Raw genomic sequence first — 22585 nt, 5'->3', positions numbered from 1 at the left:
CCATGAGGAAGCCAAACACTCTCCCAAGGCTACAAAATACCCCCTATTTTCCCAAATATCTGCCTATGTGACAGAGCCAGGAATTGCCGTCTAAACCAACAGCACTGAGAACAAAGAAATGACCTTCATAATATAGAGAACGAGCTCAAAACCTACAGCACCACTCCCAGGGGAGGTGGCTGGCTTTGCTCTGGTCCCATCAGGATTATGACACACGCAGCTTTTTAATGAGGGAGCTCCTCAGCTCCCAGATGTACCTGCCAGGGGAGGCCACGGGGAGGGGACGACTGGTGGCCAAAGGATGGGGCACCACAGGCACTTCAAGGCAGTTATTCCCAGTTTTCCAGGGCTAGAACAGTGCCCATTCCCACAGGCTCGTTGTCAGATGAGCACAGAATTTTTGCAGGTGACAAACACTGCTCCCTGTACCCAAACTCGTGAAGCAGCCCCCAAACCACCTCGGCTCTCCCAGGTGCACCTGGCCACACTCCTGCTGTAAAATGTCCCACGTGAATACACAGCTTTGATCAACACAAAGCTAAATAAACTCTGTGCATCAGCAATTTACAACCCTGGCTGAAGACCCAGCACAAACTGGAAGAGGGGGGATCAAGCACAGCTTCCTGATCTCATTGTCATGCACGACCCTCCGTAAGGTGAGCACGCGGCATCGGCGGCGCCGCAGAAATTAACCAGCAAAAATTGGTATTAAATTTAAACACTGCACACCTTTGCAATCAGAGGTGCTCTCTGTAACAAAAGCTGGGTGTTACATGGGGAATTCTGGGCACGGAGGCTTTAATCCAGCCTCTGACAGCCTGGCCACCCCCTCCTCTTGCCGAGAGCCGTTCCAGCGCGTAATTGCTCAGCGGAGCAGCCGCTGATTTTGCTGCTGCATCCCCAGGCTCCGCTGTGCTCACCAGGCTCTTTATTCAAGCAAATTGCCACGGGGATGAAGTTATTTAGCCATGTGAGAAGGATAAATTCGGGGGGCTGGCCACACGACAAGCACCGGCAGCAGCTGAACGTCTACTGTGGCAGGGCAAGACAGAAGGGAGGACTGAGGCAGCTCTAAAGGACTCAGGCAGCTCCTGGATTTTATATTCCCAGTGACATGTGCATGTTGACAGCAGCAGCCAGTTGTCTCACACATGCACGTTCTCTCCCTTTTTTCTCCCCCATCAGTGCCAAGAACCTGGCTCCTCTTCAGGGAAACACATTCAAAAATTCTCTGTGCAAACAGATGGACACATAGTGGTCTTCTGGTTTGCTACTCATGTTTTTTTATTGAAATAAACTAATTTTAAAATGTTTTCTGTAGCATTGCCATAAAAGAAAAAAAAATTAAAAAAAAAAAGGAAAAGGTTCTTCCCCCAGAGCGTGCTGGGCACTGCCCAGGCTCCCCAGGTCATGGCCTCAATTGTGCCAAAGCTCCAGGAGTGTTTGGACAAAGCTCTCAGGAATGCACAGGGTGGGATTGTTGGGGTGTCTGTGTTGGATCAATGATCCTTGCAGCTCAGGATATTCCATGATTCTGTGATTTTTGGGCATTTCCTGAATATAACCACTGTGCTAAGCGACAATTCAGAAACTGTGAGCAGCTGAGCTGGGTCGAGGATCAAAGACCAAGGAACCATCGCTGCCACACGAGACTGAAGCTGCAAAAGGAGCCCTGGACCACCTTTCCAGACTACCTGGGTAAAAACAACCCCAAAAGCCAACAAAAGCAGCCTAGACTGAGCTTTTCAATCCCCACACCTGCTTCTCTCCATAGGTTTAGGAAATAGGTGGAGAGGTCTCCTGGACGTATCAAGCCGTACCCAATTACAGCAAGGTACCCCCACAGGCACCGTATACATTAATGAAATAGTGCATCTTATAATCTGATCTTTACCTAAAACCTGGCAAGGAAGCACTAATACATGATCTTGCAACTCCATGGAAAGAGGGTTCACTACTGGAATTTTAGTAGTGGCATTTAACAACTGAATTCTGAGATGCACTCACTGATGTATTTGCAGTGCCTCTCCAGAAGGGCAGATGCAATGGGTTCCCAAAACCTGGCAGTGATTTCAAGGGAGATCAATGGAATTTTAGGGGAAAAAAGCTTACACTTCAAAAATATATAAAAATTACCTCAAGCTGCATAGAACCTCCAGGGCTGGATGGGACAGAAGAAGAAAGTGGGAAGAAACAGTGGGAAGAAACTGTGAGGGTGGGCAGGACCTGGCACAGGGTGCCCAGAGCAGCTGTGGCTGCCCCTGGATCCCTGGCAGTGCCCAAGGCCAGGCTGGGCAGGGCTTGGAGCAGCCTGGGACAGTGCAAGGTGGAATGGAATGAGCTTAAAGGTCCCCTCCCAAACCAAACCATGTTGGGATTCCATGATAAACAGGCTGAGCTAGATCCAGTGTTTTAGCTCAAGCAGCAGGAGAGGAAGGGGATTGATTAACCACCAAGATAAATGGGAACAAACCAGAGCCGGCCTCTGAGCAATTAAGTTTCCCTCATTGCCCAGGGACAGGGCTCACTCAGGAGCAGAGCAGAGCATTTTCTACTTTCACTGCAAAGCTCCTGACAGCCAGTGCAGACTGTGCTAAGCCAATTAGAGAGGGCCAGTCTTAAAAAAATCACTGTAATGTGAGTGCAGCCGGAGAGGTAAGGCACACTCTGTCCCCATCAAATGACTCATCTGAAAGAAGCAGCACGATAGTAATCCAAGTTTCTGCAGCAGTTTCAACCCTCCTGCACCCACTTTATTAATAACCTAGAAGATGGAAGTAACAGGCTATTTAGTTTCTAGATAATGAAGCAGGAGGGACTGCAATTATGGTAGAAAATTGGATTGTACTTCAACATGAGCGTAACGAGCTCGAGAAATAGAGGAGAAAAATAAAAGCAGCATCACAGGGACAAAAGTGGGGACAAAGCAGCTGTGGAAAGATGGGGCAGGATGGCAAAAACCTCTGGCACAAGAGAGAAAAGCAGCTGGGAATTCCTGCAGAGTGCAGAGAAGGGGACAGCTTGTCCTAAACCGTGTCACCACACCAGCCTCAGCCTGTGCTGATCTGGACAGGGCAACCCATGGCAGATAAGGACCAAAATCTGCCTACAAAACACTCAGGCAGAAAAATAAACATGTGAACCCTGGTTATTTAGGAGAACAGACTAGGAAGGGGGAAGAGGTGTGAGTTCTTACTAAGAAATAAACTGCTGATCCCATTTTAGGGCAAGGGAAATACTTTTCCCATCTTTCCAGTTACTAATTATTATGGCCCCAGGTAAACAGGCAAGAATATCAAGGGGCAGCAGACATACAAAGCACTACACCCCAACTCCAGGGATAAACCTGGGGTTCAGACACCCCTCAGTCCAACATGAAGCAGGAACCCATCTTTATCAGACACCCAGTGCACAGCAACACACAACAATTGTGGCACTGAGCAAGAAAAAGCTGAGCATGTTGTGTGTTCTCCTAGTTCAGAAGTGTTTCTGACAGATTAAAGGGCAGGAAAAACAAGCCCCAGGAACCCGTGGGGAGCCCCCTCCTCTGAAACCCACCCAGAGCCCTCACACCCACCCAACCTCCCCAATATCAGGGGATGTTGTCAGCCACAAGCTGACAAGGACCCACAATTCAATCACTGCTCCCATTTCTACTAATAGCTCATTTTTCATCTTTTTTTTTTTTCATTTCCTTCTCTTGGTTTATTTTACTGACAGCAGGTGCAGAGACTTGCTTACACCTCACACCCACTAATTGTATATACACAAGTCTAATTTTAAAAGCTTATTTTTATCAAAGCAGAGACAAAAAAAAAAAAAACAAAAAACCAGCAAGTCAGCTCCTTCAGGCAGGATGCGATACCACTTTAGCACACTCCCACCTTTTCCACCACCAGTCTTTTCCAGTTTTAAACATTTACAGCCCAAAACAGCACCTTCCAAACAGAGTTCCTCACAAAGCCAGCCCCATGATTTAAAATATCATCCTTTATTTTTGCTGCAGCTCCTTCTAAGTTGGCTTCTCAGGCAGTTTATGTTCCAGGCAAACCCATCCCAGCTTTCAATCTAGCACGAAATTCAACTGCTCAAAATTTCTGCTTGACCTCACAAGCTTCCAACATAATTGCTAAATCCCTATGTGCACTAACAAACCCTAAACAGCTCACAAAGATAGCCCAAAATGTAAGCACTGATGCACAGATCTCAGATCCCTTCAAACACCCCTCTGCTTTTTATACTTAGCCAATATACCTTCTCCAATACCTGTCCTTTCTTTGCAGTTTTACATCACAAATAGCAACTGAAGTCAAAACTGGACTTAGCAGTGATTACACCATAATCATAATTTTGCCCTTCCTAAAATGGGTACAAACCCCTGCTGTGGCAGCAAATCAAGGGGCCTGTGAGAACTCAAAATACTGTGAATATTTCTTTTTTGATACAACTTCCCATAACAACAACAGGTTCAGTGAAGTGGGGGAAGAAAAACAAGCTCACAATAAGAAATCAAATAGAAGCTGAACAAGGAACATGCTCAAAGAAAAATATTAAAACCTGGCTTTGAGATCAAGAGTGAAATGGTGATTTAGAAATCCATCTAGAAAGAGTAATTGGGAAATATTTGAGAAATAAAGCAAAGGCAGGTCCAGCAGGAGCCACTCCAAAGTGGCTTCAAAAGCAGCAGAGAGCAGGGAGCAGTGGAGACTCAAAGCCCTGGAATGCCAGAGGAGTTTGGGCTGGAAAAGCCCTCTCACATCACCAGCTCTGACCCCACCAGCACTGCCAGGGCCACCACTGACCCCTGTCCCCAGTGCCACACCCACATGGTTTTTTTGAACACTTCCAGTGATTCCCCCACTGCCCTGAAGAGCCTGTTCCAATGCTTGACAACCCTTTTGGTGAAAAACTTTTCCTTCATACCCAACCTAAACCTCCCCTGGGCACAACTCGAGGCCATTTCCTCTTGTAGCATCACTCACTATTGGGAGAAGTCACTTCTACTCCTGTGAAGAACCTAAAGTTGTAACAGAAGTTATATAAATCTGCTTTACAGTTGTTCCCTGAGACACAACCTTCAGAGAAGCACACCAAGGCTGCAGACATTATTTCCCAAAAATCCCTGGCCATTCAAGGTGTTAAAGAGAACACCTTGAGGACACTCAAGGAACACAACCTAAAAGGGAAGCTTTTCTGGCAATCTGCTTCCTGAGCACCTCCTAAAGAGCAAATACTTGAGGTTTTTTTCCCTTTAATTAACAGAGCTCCTTATTTGTGTGACACTTGAAGCAGTCCCCAAGCTGACAGCTGGAACAGAGAGGTTTTCAAAGGGATTTTTTTCCCTCTAACCCACACAGGCAGTCCCAGGAGGGTGAGGAGAGGGAAGGGCTCCAGAGGGGAGAGGGCAGAATGCATAAACACCCTCTTTTATGCTGAGCCTAAAAGATTCCAAAAGCCCAAGAGAGCCCTCTGCAGCAGTGCTTTAAAGGGATCAAAAAAGAGACAAGTGTTGGTTTATAGCTGAGTGTCAGCGTGAAATGCCAAATAAAAATAATCACTCGGTGCTATTACAGCAAAAAGACAGACAAAGAACTGGAAAGAGGTAATTTTGAAACACATGTCCCAAGTCATCACTGGCTTCTGAACACGAGACAGTGCCTGCCTGTGGGTTTGCAGGCCAAAAAAAGCCTTCATCTGCCCCAAAGTGCTGAGGGTGCTCGTGAAAACTGCACCAAGGATTTGAAAGCAACACAGAAAATTTCAGCTTCCTCAGGTTTTGCAGTCCAAGAACCACAAAATGCAACTTAAACCTTAATATGGCTTTTTTAAACTCATGTTGGGATTCTCGCAAAGCCTCCCTGTGTAAATTCTTACATGTATGATGGGGATTTGCTGGCATTCCAGAAAATGCTGAAGGAAAAAGCACGAAGGATTGCAGGGAAAGCACCAAGTACATCCTCACAGGACACATTTCTCTGCTCTTCATTTACATTGCAGCCAGCTGCTCGCTGAGAACAGAGCTCACAGATTAGTCTGGGACACATCCTCCCTTTATTCATCAAAGATCAAATCTGGGTGTTCAGTAAATATGGCCTTCCTACGTATCTGAGAAATATTAACTGGATAAAAATAGAAAATGGCTTCTGTAAAGAGAGTGGGAGCCTCAGGAACCTGATTGTTCACAGCAGGCAGAGCTGCCTGAACCATGGGGAGAAGGGGACAGGAACCCCAGGGCTGCAGAGGGGACACATTGTCCAGTTCTGCTGCAGCCCCCATGTTCTGTCCAACCCAAAACACAAACCCTGACCCCAGCCCAGGGTTAAACCTCCCAGCAAGCAAAGAAAGACCCCAGAGTGGTTTGGGCTGGAAGGGCCTTTAAAGCCCATCCCATTCCACCATCCCAGGCTGCTCCAAGGCTGGCCTTGAACACATCCAGCCCTGGGGCAGTGGTTTTATTTCCTCTTTTTATCCCTTTGGGGTTTTTTTCCCAGGTGAAGCAGGTCCACACTCTTGGCTGCAGGCCAGGCTCAGACCTGAATGAAGACACCTGGCAGGTCACCCCAGTTCATAGATTATGGCTGAACTTTCTGCATACATATTGTGTAAGGGTCTGTGGCCAGCAGAAAATCTCTTAAGAGGATGTGAACAAAAGCAGCTGAAATTTTAAAGCACTCTTCCTCAATCCTCCTTGCATAATTACCCTTTGCTGAGGAAGCAGCAGACAGGAATAGTTACTCGAGATAAACTGAAAAACATGGACATGCATCCCTCAAGATGTAATTTCTGCACAGAATCAGAATCCTTGAGGTTGGAAAAGCCTTGAAGATCATCAATGCATGCTTTTGTTACAGGCTGGCAACTTATTTTCATGACATGCTTCAAAGGGAAGGCTGAGGGTGACACTTTATTTGATATTTTAATATTAAACATGACCATTGCTGCCACTCAAGTGACACACTGCTCACTGTGGCACTGAAAAAAGTTATGTGGTGAAGGCTGAAACAGTATAAAAATATTTTTAGGTCAAATTTGGAAAGAGAGTAAATGATCACAGCTTTCTGCAAAACACATTAAAAGCTTCATTCTGTATCTTTTACTGGGGGAAATTTGATTTTTAGTGTAACTTTCTTCACAAAGAGACATGAAACCTCCAGTGACTGCAACAGCTACTTGCTGCCTCAAGTTGGGATGGTGGATGGCTTTTATGCTTTTTAAAACACTAAAAATAATTATTCCACATGAAATTAATAAATAACTCTTAACTATATCCCAGAGTACATAGAGAAAAACTCCTTTTTTGTCATCCCAGCCTGGGATGGGATGTCCTTTGTCTTTTTGTTTTGTTTTATTAGACTCACTGGAAAACAAAGTACTGAAATAATCATGACATGATTTAAAATATTCACAGACATGCCAGAGATGTGGAAAAGCCTTTAAGTCATGTTTCACACCTCTGTGGCTTTTTGGAAACAAAAGCCAAACAAGTAACAGAATCCTCCTGCCACTCACTACTCCTGTAAACTTCAGCTCACCTTGGTCTGCAAAGAATTCAGTCTCAAATTCCACCACACAACTCAGCCTCAAAATACACCACACATCCCACTTGGCTCCTACAGGCAGAATTCAATTCTAGATGGGGGAAAATAAAGCCAAACATTTCCCACAGCTCACTTGTTGTTTCAGCAGGTAAATCAGCCAGCAGTGGCAGCTTTTATTCCATTTGCTTAGAAGGTCCTTAGAAGATCACAAATCCCTAGGATTCCTTATCTCCCATCATTTCTGTGAAAAACACATTTACTCTCTGGTGAAAATGTAAAAAGTCTAATAAAGGATAATAGGAGATGAGGATTATAGAGTAAAGGTTATTACAGCTAAGAGCACACTGTTATCTTTGGGGATACTCTTTAAATACTTTTATATCACCTTGTTGTATATTCCTAGACTCCTATGCATAGTAAACTTCTTCAAATCAGTTCACATGTTCTAAGAACTGTTTAGTAAATCTTCTTTTTGGGTCTGTTTATTTAGAGTATGTGTATTCCTTGGTTATGGTTTTAGTCTGTTCTTATCACCTCCAGTTTCTGGGCTTTGGTCTACACTGCCTTCAGACAGTGAGTGTTGATAATTGGCATATTTATAGTAGGCGTCTTCTTTATATGTTTATTAGATGTTATCTAAGTAGGTATTTTAACACAAGCATACTTATAATTAGCTATTTCACTACTATGGCTAAGCTTAAGTAACAACAGAAATAAAAACTGTATCTTCATAACAAAGCTACTTTAACATCACACATACAGAATCCATTTTAATATTTGCAAAAAGCCAATGTTAAAATATGTATCTATAACAATTTCCTTCTTGTATCATCACAGAAAAAAAGTGAAAAGTCCCAGAGTACTGAGATTCCCCCCTGACAGCAGGGTAACACATTGCTGCTTTTCTTACATCTGATTTAAAACGTGTCACTCAGCAGCACAGCTGAGTTATGTTAAATATGCAAAGGAAAACTCTCAAGGCTGTCTTTCCTCCCAATAAAAACTTATTCTTTAAGAAAACAAAGGTTTGCAAGTTGCAAACACAGGAGGGACTGAAAAGTTCTGAGCAGAAGTAAGAACTGGGGCAGGCAGTGAGAGAGAACTGCAGGGTGAAGTGCAGGGTTCCTCCTCCTGGTGGGGAGGTGGTGATGGGCAGAGAGAGAAATCTCTCACTGGGAGAGCTGAAGGAAACCTGAAACCATCTTTACATGGCTCAAATTCATTTCCTGGGATGCTGGAGCCCTCCAGGCCTGCAGGAGATGTGGATGCAGGGCAGGTTTCCTGGTAATTGCAGCCATTTAGAGGCAGAGGAGAGCAGAAATAGCAGCCCCTGGCCCTAATCAGCACTTCCACGTGAAGCAAATATCCATCACCTCACCCATTAGGCACTGATTTTATGATGCCTGTTAAATTTAGCTGTTAGGAAGCCATTCCAAGCCAGTAAACTCAAGGTTTTCCTTAACTGATCAAGCAGCTGACACCTTCACATCCGACATGCATCCTCTTCTTTATCCAATTTAACAGTCTGACACATTTATAGTCCCTCAGAAAAGGAGAGAGGGGAGGATCCACAAGGGCCTCCAGCATGAAGGATTTTCTAGGGACTTGTTTGAAGGACCTAAAAGTGCTCAGGACCAGGTTGGAGGGGGCTTGGAGCACCCTGGCATAGTGCAAAGTGTCCCTGCCCATGGCAGGGGTGGAACAGGGGGAGCTTTAGATGCCATTCCAACCCAAACCTCTCTGTGCTTCTGTGATTCTCTGACAGAGAAGTAAACCACTACCAAATCCCCCCTGCAGATGTTTACTGAGGGTAATTTATATGGGTTGAATTTCCTTTCATGCTGACTTGATTGGAAACCTTGACCTGATCCCTCACAAGGCAAATCAGAGCTCTTAATTATTCCAGTTTTCCTCCTGTTAATGAAATGCAACAGTGTCATTAGTGAGGCTTGTCAGGCACACTTATGTGCACAGAAATGATTTGACACTGCTTTTGTCATCTAATCCTTGCAGGAAAAACAGTCCCAACGTCACTCCAGCACTGTAAATAAAAATCCTTCAAGACAAAGAGGACAGATGGCAACACTCCCAAGGAATATCACCTAAAATATTCATCCTTGAGGAGGAGAGGAGGGCTAGCCCTGTCAACAGTCAGGAGATTTCAAACTTCCAAGGGGAAAAAAAAACAAAAACAAAAACAAATATCCTCTGTTCATGAAGTGGAGGAAGAGATCTGTCAAGACAGTGATTTTTGCTGAAGATCTGCTGCACTCAGGGCCTCTACAGCCTCTGTCAGCAGCCACAAGATGATCCACACACACTTCTGTGCACAGGCTCAATTGCTACCATCAATTATTACTGTCAGCTCTAGCTACAAACCAGCAAAAGCATTCAGGGCAAACTTACAAAAACTGCAGGACCTCAGTGTCAGTGCAGTTCCACAGGAAAATTCCTTGTCCATCCCTCCCTTCCCCTCTCCTCCCATTTTAACTGCAATCCCAGGCTGTTAAAATGTCAACTACCAAGCTGAACCAGCTTCCTGTGGTAAGAGTTAATTAGAAACAAATGTTATCAGAGATGCATGAAACTACAAACTACTGCTGAAGAGACAACTACAGCAAGAGACAACAACAGTGAGATGCACTAAAGACTTGAAATCAAAAGGGAACAACTCAAAATGATACACAAAACAAGGGGGAAAAACGCTCTAGTACAGAAACCACCATCTGGCCCTTCAAAACCAGAGCTGCCATGAAGACAATGTATAGTTACCTGCATCCATATCTGCAAAGAAGGGAACAGCCAGTAAGGGAAAGAAGGAACCAGAAATTCAGTGTCTCAGAGTTGGATTTAAAAGTTCATAAGGAGAACAGATAAAGAAAAATAATCAAAAAAGTATTTACTGTAAGATAAACCTTGATACGGTACTGTGATAATTTTTGATTTCAAGCTATAAACTGGGATTAATGTTAAACACTACAGCATACAAATTAATTTTCTATGCCATAAGAACATTTTAAAGAATCACAAATATTTAATATATTAAACAATAAGAAAGCTACACATTTTCAGGTGAAGATTTTTATTCTCCTAACAAGAAACCCACCACTACAGACAGTAATTGTGGCTTTCAACAGCCCAAGTGAAAGCAGCAGCACTACTGAGAGCAGCCAACTCCTCTCCATCAGGACTAATTCCCATATGGACACACACTGGGGGCCAAAGTATTTTAAAAGATGCAAAGCAAAGTATTTAAAGGATGGAAAATCCACAATTTTATTGTGCATACTTAGCCCGCTCTGGAGAACGTTAAAGCAAAAACCCCCATGCATTTTGAATAGCACATGGGATTTTTTTTTTTTTAATCATTTCTGCATGATCCAAAATGAGCAAGGATGTGGTTTGTGGGGGGGAAAGCAGGATGGGAGCTGTGGATGCACCTACCTTCAGGTGACTCCTCCTGGACATAGGTGCCTGTCAGGTAGCGGTGCACCAGCGCCGACTTCCCGCTCGCCAGGTTCCCCACGATCCCCTGCCATGCAACACGGAGAGAAAGCAACAAAAACCTCAGCTGTAACCAATCCCTGCAAAAAAGCTGTGCCTTCAAGGAAAATCTTCACATGGAATAACACCCCCAGCAACAGACACAGAGCAAAATGTGCCAAGAGATAAAGAAACTTTGATCGGATTTAGTGTGAGGAAACCGGCTGCAGTTATAGCGTATAGGTAGAAGTTGAGGAGGGTGAGTTTAGGGTTGTAGAAAATAATGATTGCTATTCAGCCTAGGTGGGAGATGGAAGAAAAAGCTAGGATTTTTCAAATTTGTGTTTGGTTGAGTCCTATTCATCCCCCTAGGACCGCTGAGAGGACAGCCAGGATGGTTAGGAGTGTAGGGTTTAATGAGGGTGAGGTTATGAAGAGCAGTGGTTTGGGGTGGGGGGGACCTGAGAGATCATCTTGTTCCACCATCCCAGGGTGCTCCAAGCCCTGCCCAACCTGGCCTTGGAAACTGTGCCAGGGCCTCCCCACCCTCCCAGGGAAATACTTCAGCCCAACCCCACAGAGTTTTCTTCCTGGAGGTGCTCAAGTGCCCAAGGGCTTGAGGAGATTTGGGGTTGGTGGCTTTAAAGGGGAGCACAGAGCTGAGGACACCCTGCTCCCTTTTTGGGGGAGGGAGGTGATGGAAGCTTCTCCCGCCTTTGAAACAAGCCCAGCCTGCTCTGCTCTCTCCTGTTTACTTGACCCTCACCAGAGGTTCAGAACAGAAGGTCCCAGGAGAGAAGATGAACTCTGTTGATCTGCCTGGGATTGCCAAAGGGCCTGAGGCAGCAGCCACGAGCTGCACGTTCCCTACCCCATCTTCTCAGCCCCAGCTGGCAGGACAGCATCCTCCTTACCAAAACTGGGACCCAGCCAGGTGTGCTGGCACCCCAAATTCCCCCCTGTCTGGGGCTGATCCCACAGCGTGGGCAGCAGGGGAGGGAGGGAGGGAGGGATGCTGGGATGAGTCACGGGAAGAAAATGACATCTCCAGCACGTGTCCCTCACCCCCAGAACATGAAGCAAGCTCTCCAATTAATGCCTTTTCCCTCCATTACATGCCCATGAGCTGCAGTACATTTGTCTACTCCCACTCACACCACAAACCCACTGAGAGCTGAGGGAGCCCTGTGAGCAAACAGTTTGGCCTTGGCACCTCCTCTCATCACCAAAGTGACACCAGCTCCCCTTCCACACAAAGCTTCCCAAGGAGAAATTCCTTCCCTTTTTTTTTTGCCTACAACAACGTACAAAGTCCCCCCCATTCAGGATTCACCACTGAAAAATAGTTATTTTAGTGTGTGAAAGCTGAACTGTATTTTTCATGGTCTACACATGTGGCCAAGACAACAATTTTCCAGTGAAATCTTCACTTCAAGTGATTAGCCTTGGGTGGATGGAAATTAATTTTATTTTCTAGTACACTCATGCCAAAACTGTAACTAGCAGGGAGAATAGAAAAGCATCAACCTGGGGGTCCAGTCAGAGGTAACATCCCATGGCTGGGATGTCTTATTCCATCCAGAGACCCTCAAAATTTAAAAGACATCAAGATTCAAGAACACAATTTTATATTTTAATTGTTTTTAATATCCCAAAGGTCATACCAGGTCACACCATTTGACAGCACTTCAGGTTCTCTGACACATTCCTACAAAGTAGGAGCAATAAATTCCACACTGGGGAAAAAAAAATCTGACTTCTGATACAGTTTCTCTGTTTGTCAGCATTAATATTTGCTTTAAGGCTGATCCCCCACAGCATGACAAAAATGCCAGCCTGTTTTCACAGCAGTCATATTCCTCTCTCCCTGCTTTACAAACAAACAATCCCAGTCATCTCCATTTATTTATGGATATGTCTGAAATGCACCAAGTTATGACAAGCACGTTAGGGAACAAAAATACCACCCTAACCCAGCTCAGGGAGGAGAAAATTCAGCTACAACTCACTGCTCTTTTCAGTTCTGACTTGTGCAACACTGAATCATTTATTTCCATGTGCCAGACATGGTGTAAAACAAACCCCAGCCACTTTGCCCACGCCTCCTAAAGCCTGGTGGGGAAAATCAGAAACTGTACTGATAGCACTTGGCATTTTAAAGCTGTCCAGGAGAGGAGCCTGAGTGCACTTTTTTGCAAGAAATTTGGTGCTTTTATCCAGCAATCTCTCATGTTTATTCTGCCTAACACATCCTCATTTAATGAACAAACAGGACCCAGGAACACCAAAGGCAGTGGTCTCACCATGCTCTTGACCACAATAAAAGCATCAAAATCCATAAAACCCAAGTCCTGGATCAGCAGGAACCAGTTACAGAATCCCAGACTGGTTTGGGCTGGAAGGGACCTCCAAGCTCATCCCATCCCTCCCCCTGCCATGGGCAGGGACACCTCCCACTATCCCAGGGCACTCCAAACCCCTCCAAGGTGGCCCTGAGTGTCCTTCTGAGCACTGGAAGGAAACCAAGCTAAAGGAAGGAGGCAAAGACTGCTGTTCTCTCCTCAAAGGCACACTGAGAAATACCTCCTTCCTTTATTGCAGCCCTGGGGGCTCTCTCTGCTCTCCCAGAGCCAGTTTCTGTTCCCTTTAAAATTCTGCAGAGCCCAAAGGGTACAACAACAGCCGCTCTAGAAATAAATCAAAGATAAATAACAACAATAATCCATTTAAGGACCTCCCAGCCTGTACAGGAGGACAACCTCTCCCTTTACCATGGCCCTGGTGTTCCTCAACCCCTGGAGCAGCCAGGAATGAGGCAGGGGGGACTCCCAGCCCTGAGCCCTCCCCAAGGGCAGATGTGCAGGAAAGGCAGAGCAGATTTCAGCTGGGCTTCCTAATTTACCCTTCCTCTTGGAGCACAAGTTCACAGGCACAGCTGGTGCTGCTGGCTTCCATCATTTGCAGGGCTATAATCAAATTATTATTTTTGTAACAGCAGCAGTTGTGCTTTTCCCCTTGGGCAGCTCTCGTGGCACGCTGACCACTGCAAATCCATTCTCTGCAGCAGCCACAAAGCTGAAATCTGTTTTCCCAGCCCTGCCTCAGACAAGTCAGGGGCAGGACACCCAAGGTAACTCTCACATGGTGCAGCCAGGCTGGTACAAGAGAAAAATGCACCCTGAGACCACCAGCTGGTGCTCAGCAATGGTTTGTGCCCTGAATCCCAGCATGGAGTGCCTGCAGCTCTGCTCTCACCTGCAATTCCCAATTTTCTTGGGGGGTGCTGTGAATCAGCAGGGCACAGAGAAGGGGAAGGGATGGGCAAGGAAACCCAGGATAAGCCAGCTCACAGTGCTGCAATCCCACCCAACCAACACCTTCCAGTCTTGAATTCTTGGTTTTCATTGTGTGAGGTATTTGGGGCCTTCCAAATGACACAATCTGTTTAACAAAACCTGGTGACCCTTCCTGAATTAGGGAATTACATCTACTGACTGCCAGGTTTTCCTGCACTCACCTTGAGCACTGCTAAAATCAAAGCAGCCACAGAACTGCAGTTGTGAGGATGCTGCTGCCATTAGTGCATTTATCCTGCTGAGTGTGGTCTTGCAGATTTCCCTCACCTCCACAAAACACTACTGGTCAACTGAGATTTTGGGAAAAGCTTTAAATTCTTTAAAGAAAGGGAGAATAGACATTTGGTCCTTGAAATCATGGAAACTTATTATGGGGAGATGAAATGAGCTTTACATGTCAGCTGCTAACTTCCACTGCCCTCCTAAGACTTCCCTGTTGAGAGGATCCCCCTTGGAAGCTGGTTCATGGAGCAGAACAAATTCCAGCAGCAATAAAATACTGAGAGATCTTTGAAGTATGAGTAAAATGAATATTGAATATACACAAAGGTAACCTCAGCTCTGGAAGTGTTCAGGATCAGGCTGGAGGGGGCTTGGAGCAGCCTGGGATAGTGGGAGATGTCCCTGGAATGGGATGAGCTTTGAGGTCCCTCCCAATCCAAACCCTTCTGTGAGTCTATAATAGATATGAAAAATCCTTTATTCATGAAAACTGCTTTTCACATTTCCCCCAGCAGCAGCTGGAGTGAAGCTTGGGAGATCCCCAGTGGTGTGTGACATTCCCAGGATGTCCCAGGCAGGAGCAAACACGAACTCACCACTTTCAGCTCGGGCACAGAGCGGCTCAGTGTCCATTCCTGGCTGTTCACAAAGGCATCTGTGGAAGAGGAGAACATTCCCAACATCAGGATAATGACATTTCATGCTCTGCTGCACACAATTTCATGCCACAGCTTCGGGAATGTGAGACCAAAGGTCTGATTCCTGAGAGGCTGACGGTCCAACGTGACAAAAACCAGGAAAATTGTATAAAAATCCCCAAAATTCCCATTCTGCACGGATCTGCTCCCAGCAGCAGGTGCTCCCACATCATCCCAGAGCTCTGACTAACTCCACTTAGGGTGCACCTGGTTGAGCCATTTCCCATCCACAGGAAAAGCCCTGCGTTTGTCACATTCATGTCACCACTGCAGCTGCAGTCACTTCTCCACCCAGGTAAATCAGGAAATCTGCTGGCTCTGAAACGTGTTATTTTCTGCTGCACATCACACTTCATGTCAGCAACCAGAGCCAGTGGGAACAGCCCTGCTGAGGCAGGGGAAAATCTCTCTTTATTCCTCACCATTTTTTCAGGAGCATAAGCTAGGCAGAAATAAACCACAGAGCCATTTACTACAAAATTAATTCAAAACTACTTGATTCCTTGAAGAAAGGCAGGTTTATCACAGAAATTAAGCTCTTTGGGCTGCACCTGCCTCACTGACAATTCCACACCAAAGAACACAAATAAGGCTCCATTTTTCTGTATTTAAAAACATTTATCATTTTGTTCCTTCCATAAAGGTCTGGTCAGCTGTAAGCAAACAGAGAGTGATGTTGGTGCTACAAACCCAGTGTGGGTGCTGATTTAACCCCTGCAGAACCATGCAGAAGGGCTGTGCTGCACAGGATGCTCCTGGTGAACACATCAGCTGCAACTCCACAGAAATGGAGCAGCACTGATGTTCCTGGTGCTCCAATCAGTCCCTGAGGTCACAGGAGATAAGAGCTGCAAGGTTAAAACCACCTTGATTTTAAAGAAGCCACTCAGGGTCCTGCCAGCCACTGCTTCCCCTCCAATGCACCATCAGCAGGAGGAGAAGGTTGTTTCATTTGATTTTTTCATCTGGAGAGTAAAGAAATTGGAGGCAATTTCCTCCTCCAGATGTGACCCTCACCGACTCCAGAAACCATCCAAGCTCTCCCAGCACCCACCCAAAAACAATCACAAAGCAAACTTGTGTTTTCCAGTCTATCTCCATTAAATATATTGCTTTTGCCTCAACAGCCCAAAAAGACCTCTTGGCCAGGAATTAGGAAACCTTCTCCAGTTTTACCTAACACATCCCTTTGTATTCCAGCTGTGAATAAACCCTGTATGAGAACACAGGGAAAATAATCAGTATTTTGGGACAGGTATGAGCTGCCTCCCACACACTCACAGGCAGGGGAAGGAAAAGCAAAGGCTCAGAGTGAAATTGGGTTTAACATTTGGCACTGCAGGTGCAAGAGAAGACACCGTGCTCATGCAGCTCCTGTTCCATAGCCTGAATTCCCACTGGATCAAACCCCTCCCAAGGAAAACCTTTCTGTAGCACACCCAGAACTTGAGATGGGGACAGAACCAGCAGCAGTTTCCATCTGGGAAATGGAAATGATTGAGGCATTCCAAAGGGACCAGAGCTGGTCTGGGATGTTTTCCTGCCTTCCTGGGGGGAGGAATGTTTGCCCAACAGGGAGCAATGAGATGGGGAGCTTTAGAGTGGGTATTGGGGGAAAAATGTCCCTGCCCTAACAGGAAACCATCAACTCCCATGGTTTGCTGTGGATTTGGGAAGGAGCAGCCAAGGCTGAAGGGGATGAGGAGGTTCCAGCTCGGCTCCAGACTCTCAGGAGTCAAGGAAAACCATCAGCCTCTTATCCCTGACTTGTGGAGGTTTAGGTGTGTGAAACAAACTGGGAGAGCTCCCTGTTAAATGTCAACAAGGTTCCATGAAAGAGAAGCACTGGATTTTATCACCATGGAAGATTAAAAAAAGGTGAGTGAGCAAATCACTGCTGCTGACTTGGAGAACTGCAAAAAAACCAAAAACCTGCCAAGCCAAAGGGGAGCTGCACAAGGGTAAAAGAACATCACAAATCCTATAATAAAAACCTTAAAATATTCTTTTGGAACACCTGTGCTTTCCAAAAGAACAAACCAGGGAGGCAATGAAAGCTGAAATCCCAAAAAGCACAGAGGCCAAAAGACAAAGCAGGAGGTGGGCAGCTGCAGAGAGAAAGGATGACCCAGCCCAAGGACTTGAATTTATTGCTCCTGTTGGGTTCTTCCCTCATCAAATGCACCAAAGCCCCACACCAGGACCTTCCAAAACTGTATCAGGTCTCAAGGACCCTCAATAGGGGCAATATGTGCATTATAGTCCCAATTAGCAATACAAGAAATAAAATAAAATTCACCTGACGAGGTGCTAGAGTTCTTGACAAAGCCACCTTCCCCTTTTTTTCTAAAGCCCTTGGTTCCTGCCCCCACACAGGTTTTGAGTGTCCAAAATGCTTGAGAATGGTTGAAATTCCATTTTATTGCCAAAATGTGCCTGCTAAACAAACAAACCAAAAAACCCCCAAACAAACAAAAAAACCCCCTCACACCAAAAACCCAAACACCTTGACCTCAACCCAACTAATTTACATTTAAACTAAAATCTCCCACTTCTATTATCCCCAATTTGCAATTAATTTACATCAGGTCTTCTAGTGCCCTTTAAAAAAATAAAACCAATTTATTTCTGTTAGGAGATCCATGAGATTGCTCTACACTGGCATGTTTAGAAGGAATTGTCACAGCTAAACACAGACCATGGCATAAAACAGCATTTGGTCTGTTCTGCAGTGTGAGGTTTGTGTGCCATCATTGGGGTGGACCTGGAAGCAGCCTCTACCCAATTCCTTCTAGGAATATCTCAGGAAAAATTGATTTATTCCTAGAAGTCAAGGTGAAAAGGTCAAACACTCACAGACAGAACATGACAAACAGGTTTGGGGATTATTTTCCTAAATAAAACTAAGTTATAGCTACAGCATGAACCAGTGGATCCATCAAACTGGAGCATGCAGAGCCCACAAAAATCCTCTGAAGCTGCCACCCCCCAGCACCACATGTTGATTAAACTCATTGGAAGAGATTTGCATAATAAGCAGAACCACATGGATGAAGTTGATGAGCTGGGGTCTTGTTTGCATTACTGCCCAGCCCTGGAATTCCAGTGAACTCAACCTTCCCGTCCCACTACAGGCTCCACACGTGCAAGAAATGGCTTTTGTCAATAATTAATCACAGTTGCATCTGCTGCTCCTTTCATTTCTGCATCACTGATCAAAAGCTTCAAATATTCATGGTGTCACTTGTGTCTTTTTAAAACGTGCACCAAGATCATTTAAGCTGCATTTCCTTCACAAAGTTGACTTTGCCACAACAGAAGTCTTCATTTTTTTTCCTCAATTCTTCTGGTTTGATTTCTAGCACTACAGTAAAGCAAGAACTCCAAGAGGATCCTAACCTATTTTAAACCCTCACTTTAGCAATTCAACCCCACCCAGAGGAACCTTCTTAATTCCAGTATTAAGAATGAGATGTTGGTTCCACCACATGAATCCCAGACCCCCATGAGAGGTCTGGGGTCAGTTTGGGGTTTGGATTTGGTGTTTTGGGGTCAGTTTGGGACTCCCATGTGGGGTTTGGGGTCAGTTTAGGGGTTTGGGCTTGCTGTTTTGGGGTCACTTTAGGGGTTTTAGGGTCACTGCGTAGTTTGGGGTTGGAAGCAACTTTAAAGCTTATCCATTCCACCATGGACAGGGACACCTCCAATATCCCATGAGCCCTGTCCAAACTGGCTCTGGACACTTCCAGGGATGGACCAACACCTCCTGGGGTGGAATCCTGGGGTTTGATGGCCACTCTTGCCCAGGTCCATGCACTCCATGGCTCAGGAGAGCAGCTGACCCCAAGGCCTGACTGTTCCAATATTCCATATTTAAAAGCACTGCTTAGAATTTTCCAACAGAAAAATCTATTTCTTCAAATGCAGGAATGACCACTAAAATCCAAATAAATATCAGCAAAACAATGCTAATGAGAGAACACAGGGTCAAGGCCAACCCCAGCACCCATGGCTCAGAAGAGGGGAGGGAAAACCAGAAATGTTTCCCAGCAAGGGCCTGGCTGTTCAGGGTCCAGCACTCTGGCTCATCCCATCCCTGAGTTTTCACACTAGAAACCTTCTCCTAAATTAATTCCATTTACTGTCATGTCAACTGAATTAATCAGCAGCAGCCAGGCAGCTGATGGGAGCTCTGAGAAAAAGGTTCTAAAAGCTGGGGCAAGTCAGATTTACAGCACCCTCTCCAGCCTCTGGGACCATCCCTGAAGATAATCCCCAGCAGCCAAAGCAGTTTGGATGTTGATTATTATTTTAGGAGAGCCTGGGCAGTCCCAATATTAACCCAGCCCTGGGCAGTGCCAGCACATCCTGCCCATCACCAGCCTTGATCCACTGACCTTGTTCTGCCCTTTTTTCAGCCAAATCTCTCACCCTTGACTAGCAAGAAGCTGAGAAGCTCAGAGCTTTCTCTTCCTCTGATCCAGATGGAAAGCCAGTGGCAAAAGTGAGGGAAGGGTGGGCAGATATCTCTGCAGGATGAAAGGACTTAAATCTTTCATAATTCTTGGAAAGTCTCTTAGCAAAATGTTCCCTCAGGCAATCCCAACATTACTTTGCTGTCCCTTTAAATGAGGAAAAGCTGTAAATAAATAAAATATGGAAAAGCCAAGGGGTTTCTCTGGAAACTCTCAGCTAAAGATGCTTTTTGCTAAGAACAAGAGCCCTCAAAAACACAGGGATGAATTAAAAGCACCAACAGCCACGTCACGTGCTGCTCTCCCCCCCTTCGATAATTCCTGCATTACAAGCAATATGTAGAGTTTCTTCTGCTTTGAAATAAAAACCTGAGACTGAACTGGTCCAGAAAATATTCCTACAAGCTCCCACTTGCCCACGAGGATGCAGAGAAGGCCACACATGTCTCTCTTGGAGCTGTATCAAAGCAGCACTTTCAGGATGTATTTCCCAAAGCTCCTGCGCTGATTTTCTCAGCAAAGAGGGAAATGTGCAGCTTTTGGGTTGAGACTTGTGATCCTCCTAAAACATGCATTTTTCACATTTTTCAGGGGGGGTAATCTCACAGCACATCCTCTCCAACACAGCCCCCAGCACTTTGGGTCAAAGCATTGAGTCAGTTCCAACAGAAAACAGCAGAAAACCATCCTGACATGTTGATTTCTAAGCTTTGCATAAAATATTATTTGGAAGATCGTGTCATGTTTCAAAAGGTTCTTTTTCTATGTTTTATGGGGCTCTGAGCACCCTTTATGGGTGGGAGGTGTTCCTGCCCACGGCAGGGAATGGAACTGGTCGGGCTTTAAGGCCCCTTCCAACACAAATCACCCTGGAATTCTATAAATTTTTATACCTGCTGTGTTTGGGTGTTCACAATCAGTTTTTTATATGAGTCCTCTCTGCTTATTCACTCTGTTCCATTACACCAAACAATAACTACAAAGCAGTAACAAATAAAACCTTTAGAAAACCACCAGGATGATTTAAGGTTTTCTTTCCTCCCTGCTCAGTGTGACAGAATCATGAATTCTCTGGCTTCCCACTGTGTGCCAGTTAGGAATTACTGCTGCACCCACCCAGCTCCAAGCAGTCCCTTTCTTCCTCCCTGAGCTGCAGATGTGTAATTTATAATTCTCAGGCAGTTTAGGCAAAGAGCAGCATTGCAGCTCCCTGCCCTGCTCCTCCTGTGGGTGGGAGCTCCAGCCAGGCTCTGGGAATGCCATCCCAGCCAGGACAAAGCTTTATTTACACCTCACCAACAGCAGCAATGCCCACGCTGCAGAGCAAGCCACCAAAGTGCCACAGGGAATTCAATCCCAGCCCTAAAACCAGAGGGATTTCAGGAGCTGCCAGTTGAGGGCTCCTCCCATCCCCTGCCAGCCCTGTCAGGATGGATAAAACCCCACCAGCTCCCGCAGAAATGTTTGATATTGGGCAGATTTATCTCTGGCCATGCCCAATTCCTAATTACAAACAGGAGAACGAGGCTGAGCTTTGAGCAGCTCGGGCACCAGGAATCCCAGCCCGTGCTCATCAGAGCCTCCCTTATCTGTGACATCTGAAAAGCCTCTCCCAGTAACTGAGAACTGTATTAAAGAGATATTTAGGTCAAAGCTGTAATCTCTCCTCCAGCAGCATCTGGCAGCTGCAGCAGCAGCAGTGTTATCCTTTGTGCTGCCATGGAAACAAAAGGAGGACCAGGGATGCAAAGAGCTGCACAAGCTCCCCAGCTCAGCCTTTCCCAAAATATGGGCTTGGGAGCTGGGGAGCACTTGGCTCTCTGCACACTATTTGGGTTTTGGCTTCAATTTTCTAATTGTTCCAATCAAACTATTATTATTATCATTATTGTTATTATTATTGTGAATATTCCCCCTCTCTCACTCCTCACAGCTTTCTGCTGGGTGCAGAGGTGTCACCTCCTTAAGGATAACCCCTTGTAGGATGCTTCCTACAAAAGAAATGATGGATAATGGACCCAAGTGTATTCCCAAACCCAATCTCATGCACAAACTTTTACATCCAACACCCCCAAATTATTTGTTTTGCCCTTAAATATAAAGCAGCTCCAAGCCTGAGTGCTCATCCTGACCCTCCCCACCCCACAAAACAAATCCCAAAACCAAACAGAGCGGATATTTTGGCTGCAGGCTTTTTACAAGGAAAAATAAATGACATAGTTAACAAAGACAATTTCCCATTGCCTGTATTTTCCCAGTGGGTTGGGTTCTGGAGCTGACACACACAGTTAGTGTAAGAGCAATTAAAATCCCCCAGATGAAAGCAGAGTTTCCTTCTGTGGGAAAAGCACAGAGCAGGGGATGTTGTGGGTGAGGAGTGTCAGGAACAGCACTCAGCTCCAATCAAATGCACATTTCCCAACACATCCCTCACAGAAATGTGGCACTGGAAGCTGGGCCAGCCCCTTTTCCAGCAGGCAATGACAACCCCACCAAGAGGCTGAGAGGAATATAAAGAGCAGACAAAGAGAAAATGAAAGCAGCCCTGTGGCACAACTGCTCCCTGCTCCAATAAAACTGGGAAGGGAAATGATCATCTCTGCAGTGCAGTGCAGGAACATCTCTTATTTCAGGCAATAAACAAGATTTCCTAAAGGCCAAATCCGCACAGAAATTCAGCTAAACACAGAACCACAGCAGGAGTGGAAAGCAGGAAGAAAAAGAAGGCACTGGAGAGGGAATGGTTGGTAAATGCTTTATTTTGTTGTGTCTGCCCAAAATCAGGGCAGGGTGAGAGGTGAGATCAGCTTTCT

General features: G+C 45.5%; 1 protein-coding gene across 9 annotated transcripts in view; it reads right to left on the bottom strand.

Moving 5' to 3' along the window:
* AGAP1 (ArfGAP with GTPase domain, ankyrin repeat and PH domain 1) overlaps positions 1–22585 on the bottom strand; it is a 324567-nt gene that overhangs the window by 209000 nt on the left and 92982 nt on the right. For 6 of the 9 annotated variants that reach the window (XM_030952238.1, XM_030952236.1, XM_030952232.1 and 3 more), the window contains exons 2-4: positions 15196–15254; positions 10983–11070; positions 10311–10322 (exon numbers count right to left, since the gene is read on the bottom strand). In XM_030952238.1, coding sequence (XP_030808098.1) covers positions 10311–10322; positions 10983–11070; positions 15196–15254 — 159 coding nt within the window. The remainder of the gene's footprint in view (positions 1–10310; positions 10323–10982; positions 11071–15195; positions 15255–22585) is intronic. The other 3 variants (XM_030952233.1, XM_030952240.1, XM_030952235.1) reach the window with 1 other exon arrangement.

Source organism: Camarhynchus parvulus, chromosome 7 (assembly GCF_901933205.1).
Source record: "Camarhynchus parvulus chromosome 7, STF_HiC, whole genome shotgun sequence".
Taxonomy (NCBI): Eukaryota; Metazoa; Chordata; class Aves; order Passeriformes; family Thraupidae; genus Camarhynchus; species Camarhynchus parvulus.
The sequence above is the reverse complement of the archived record's forward strand: the minus strand, read 5'-3'. Positions and strand labels throughout refer to the sequence as shown.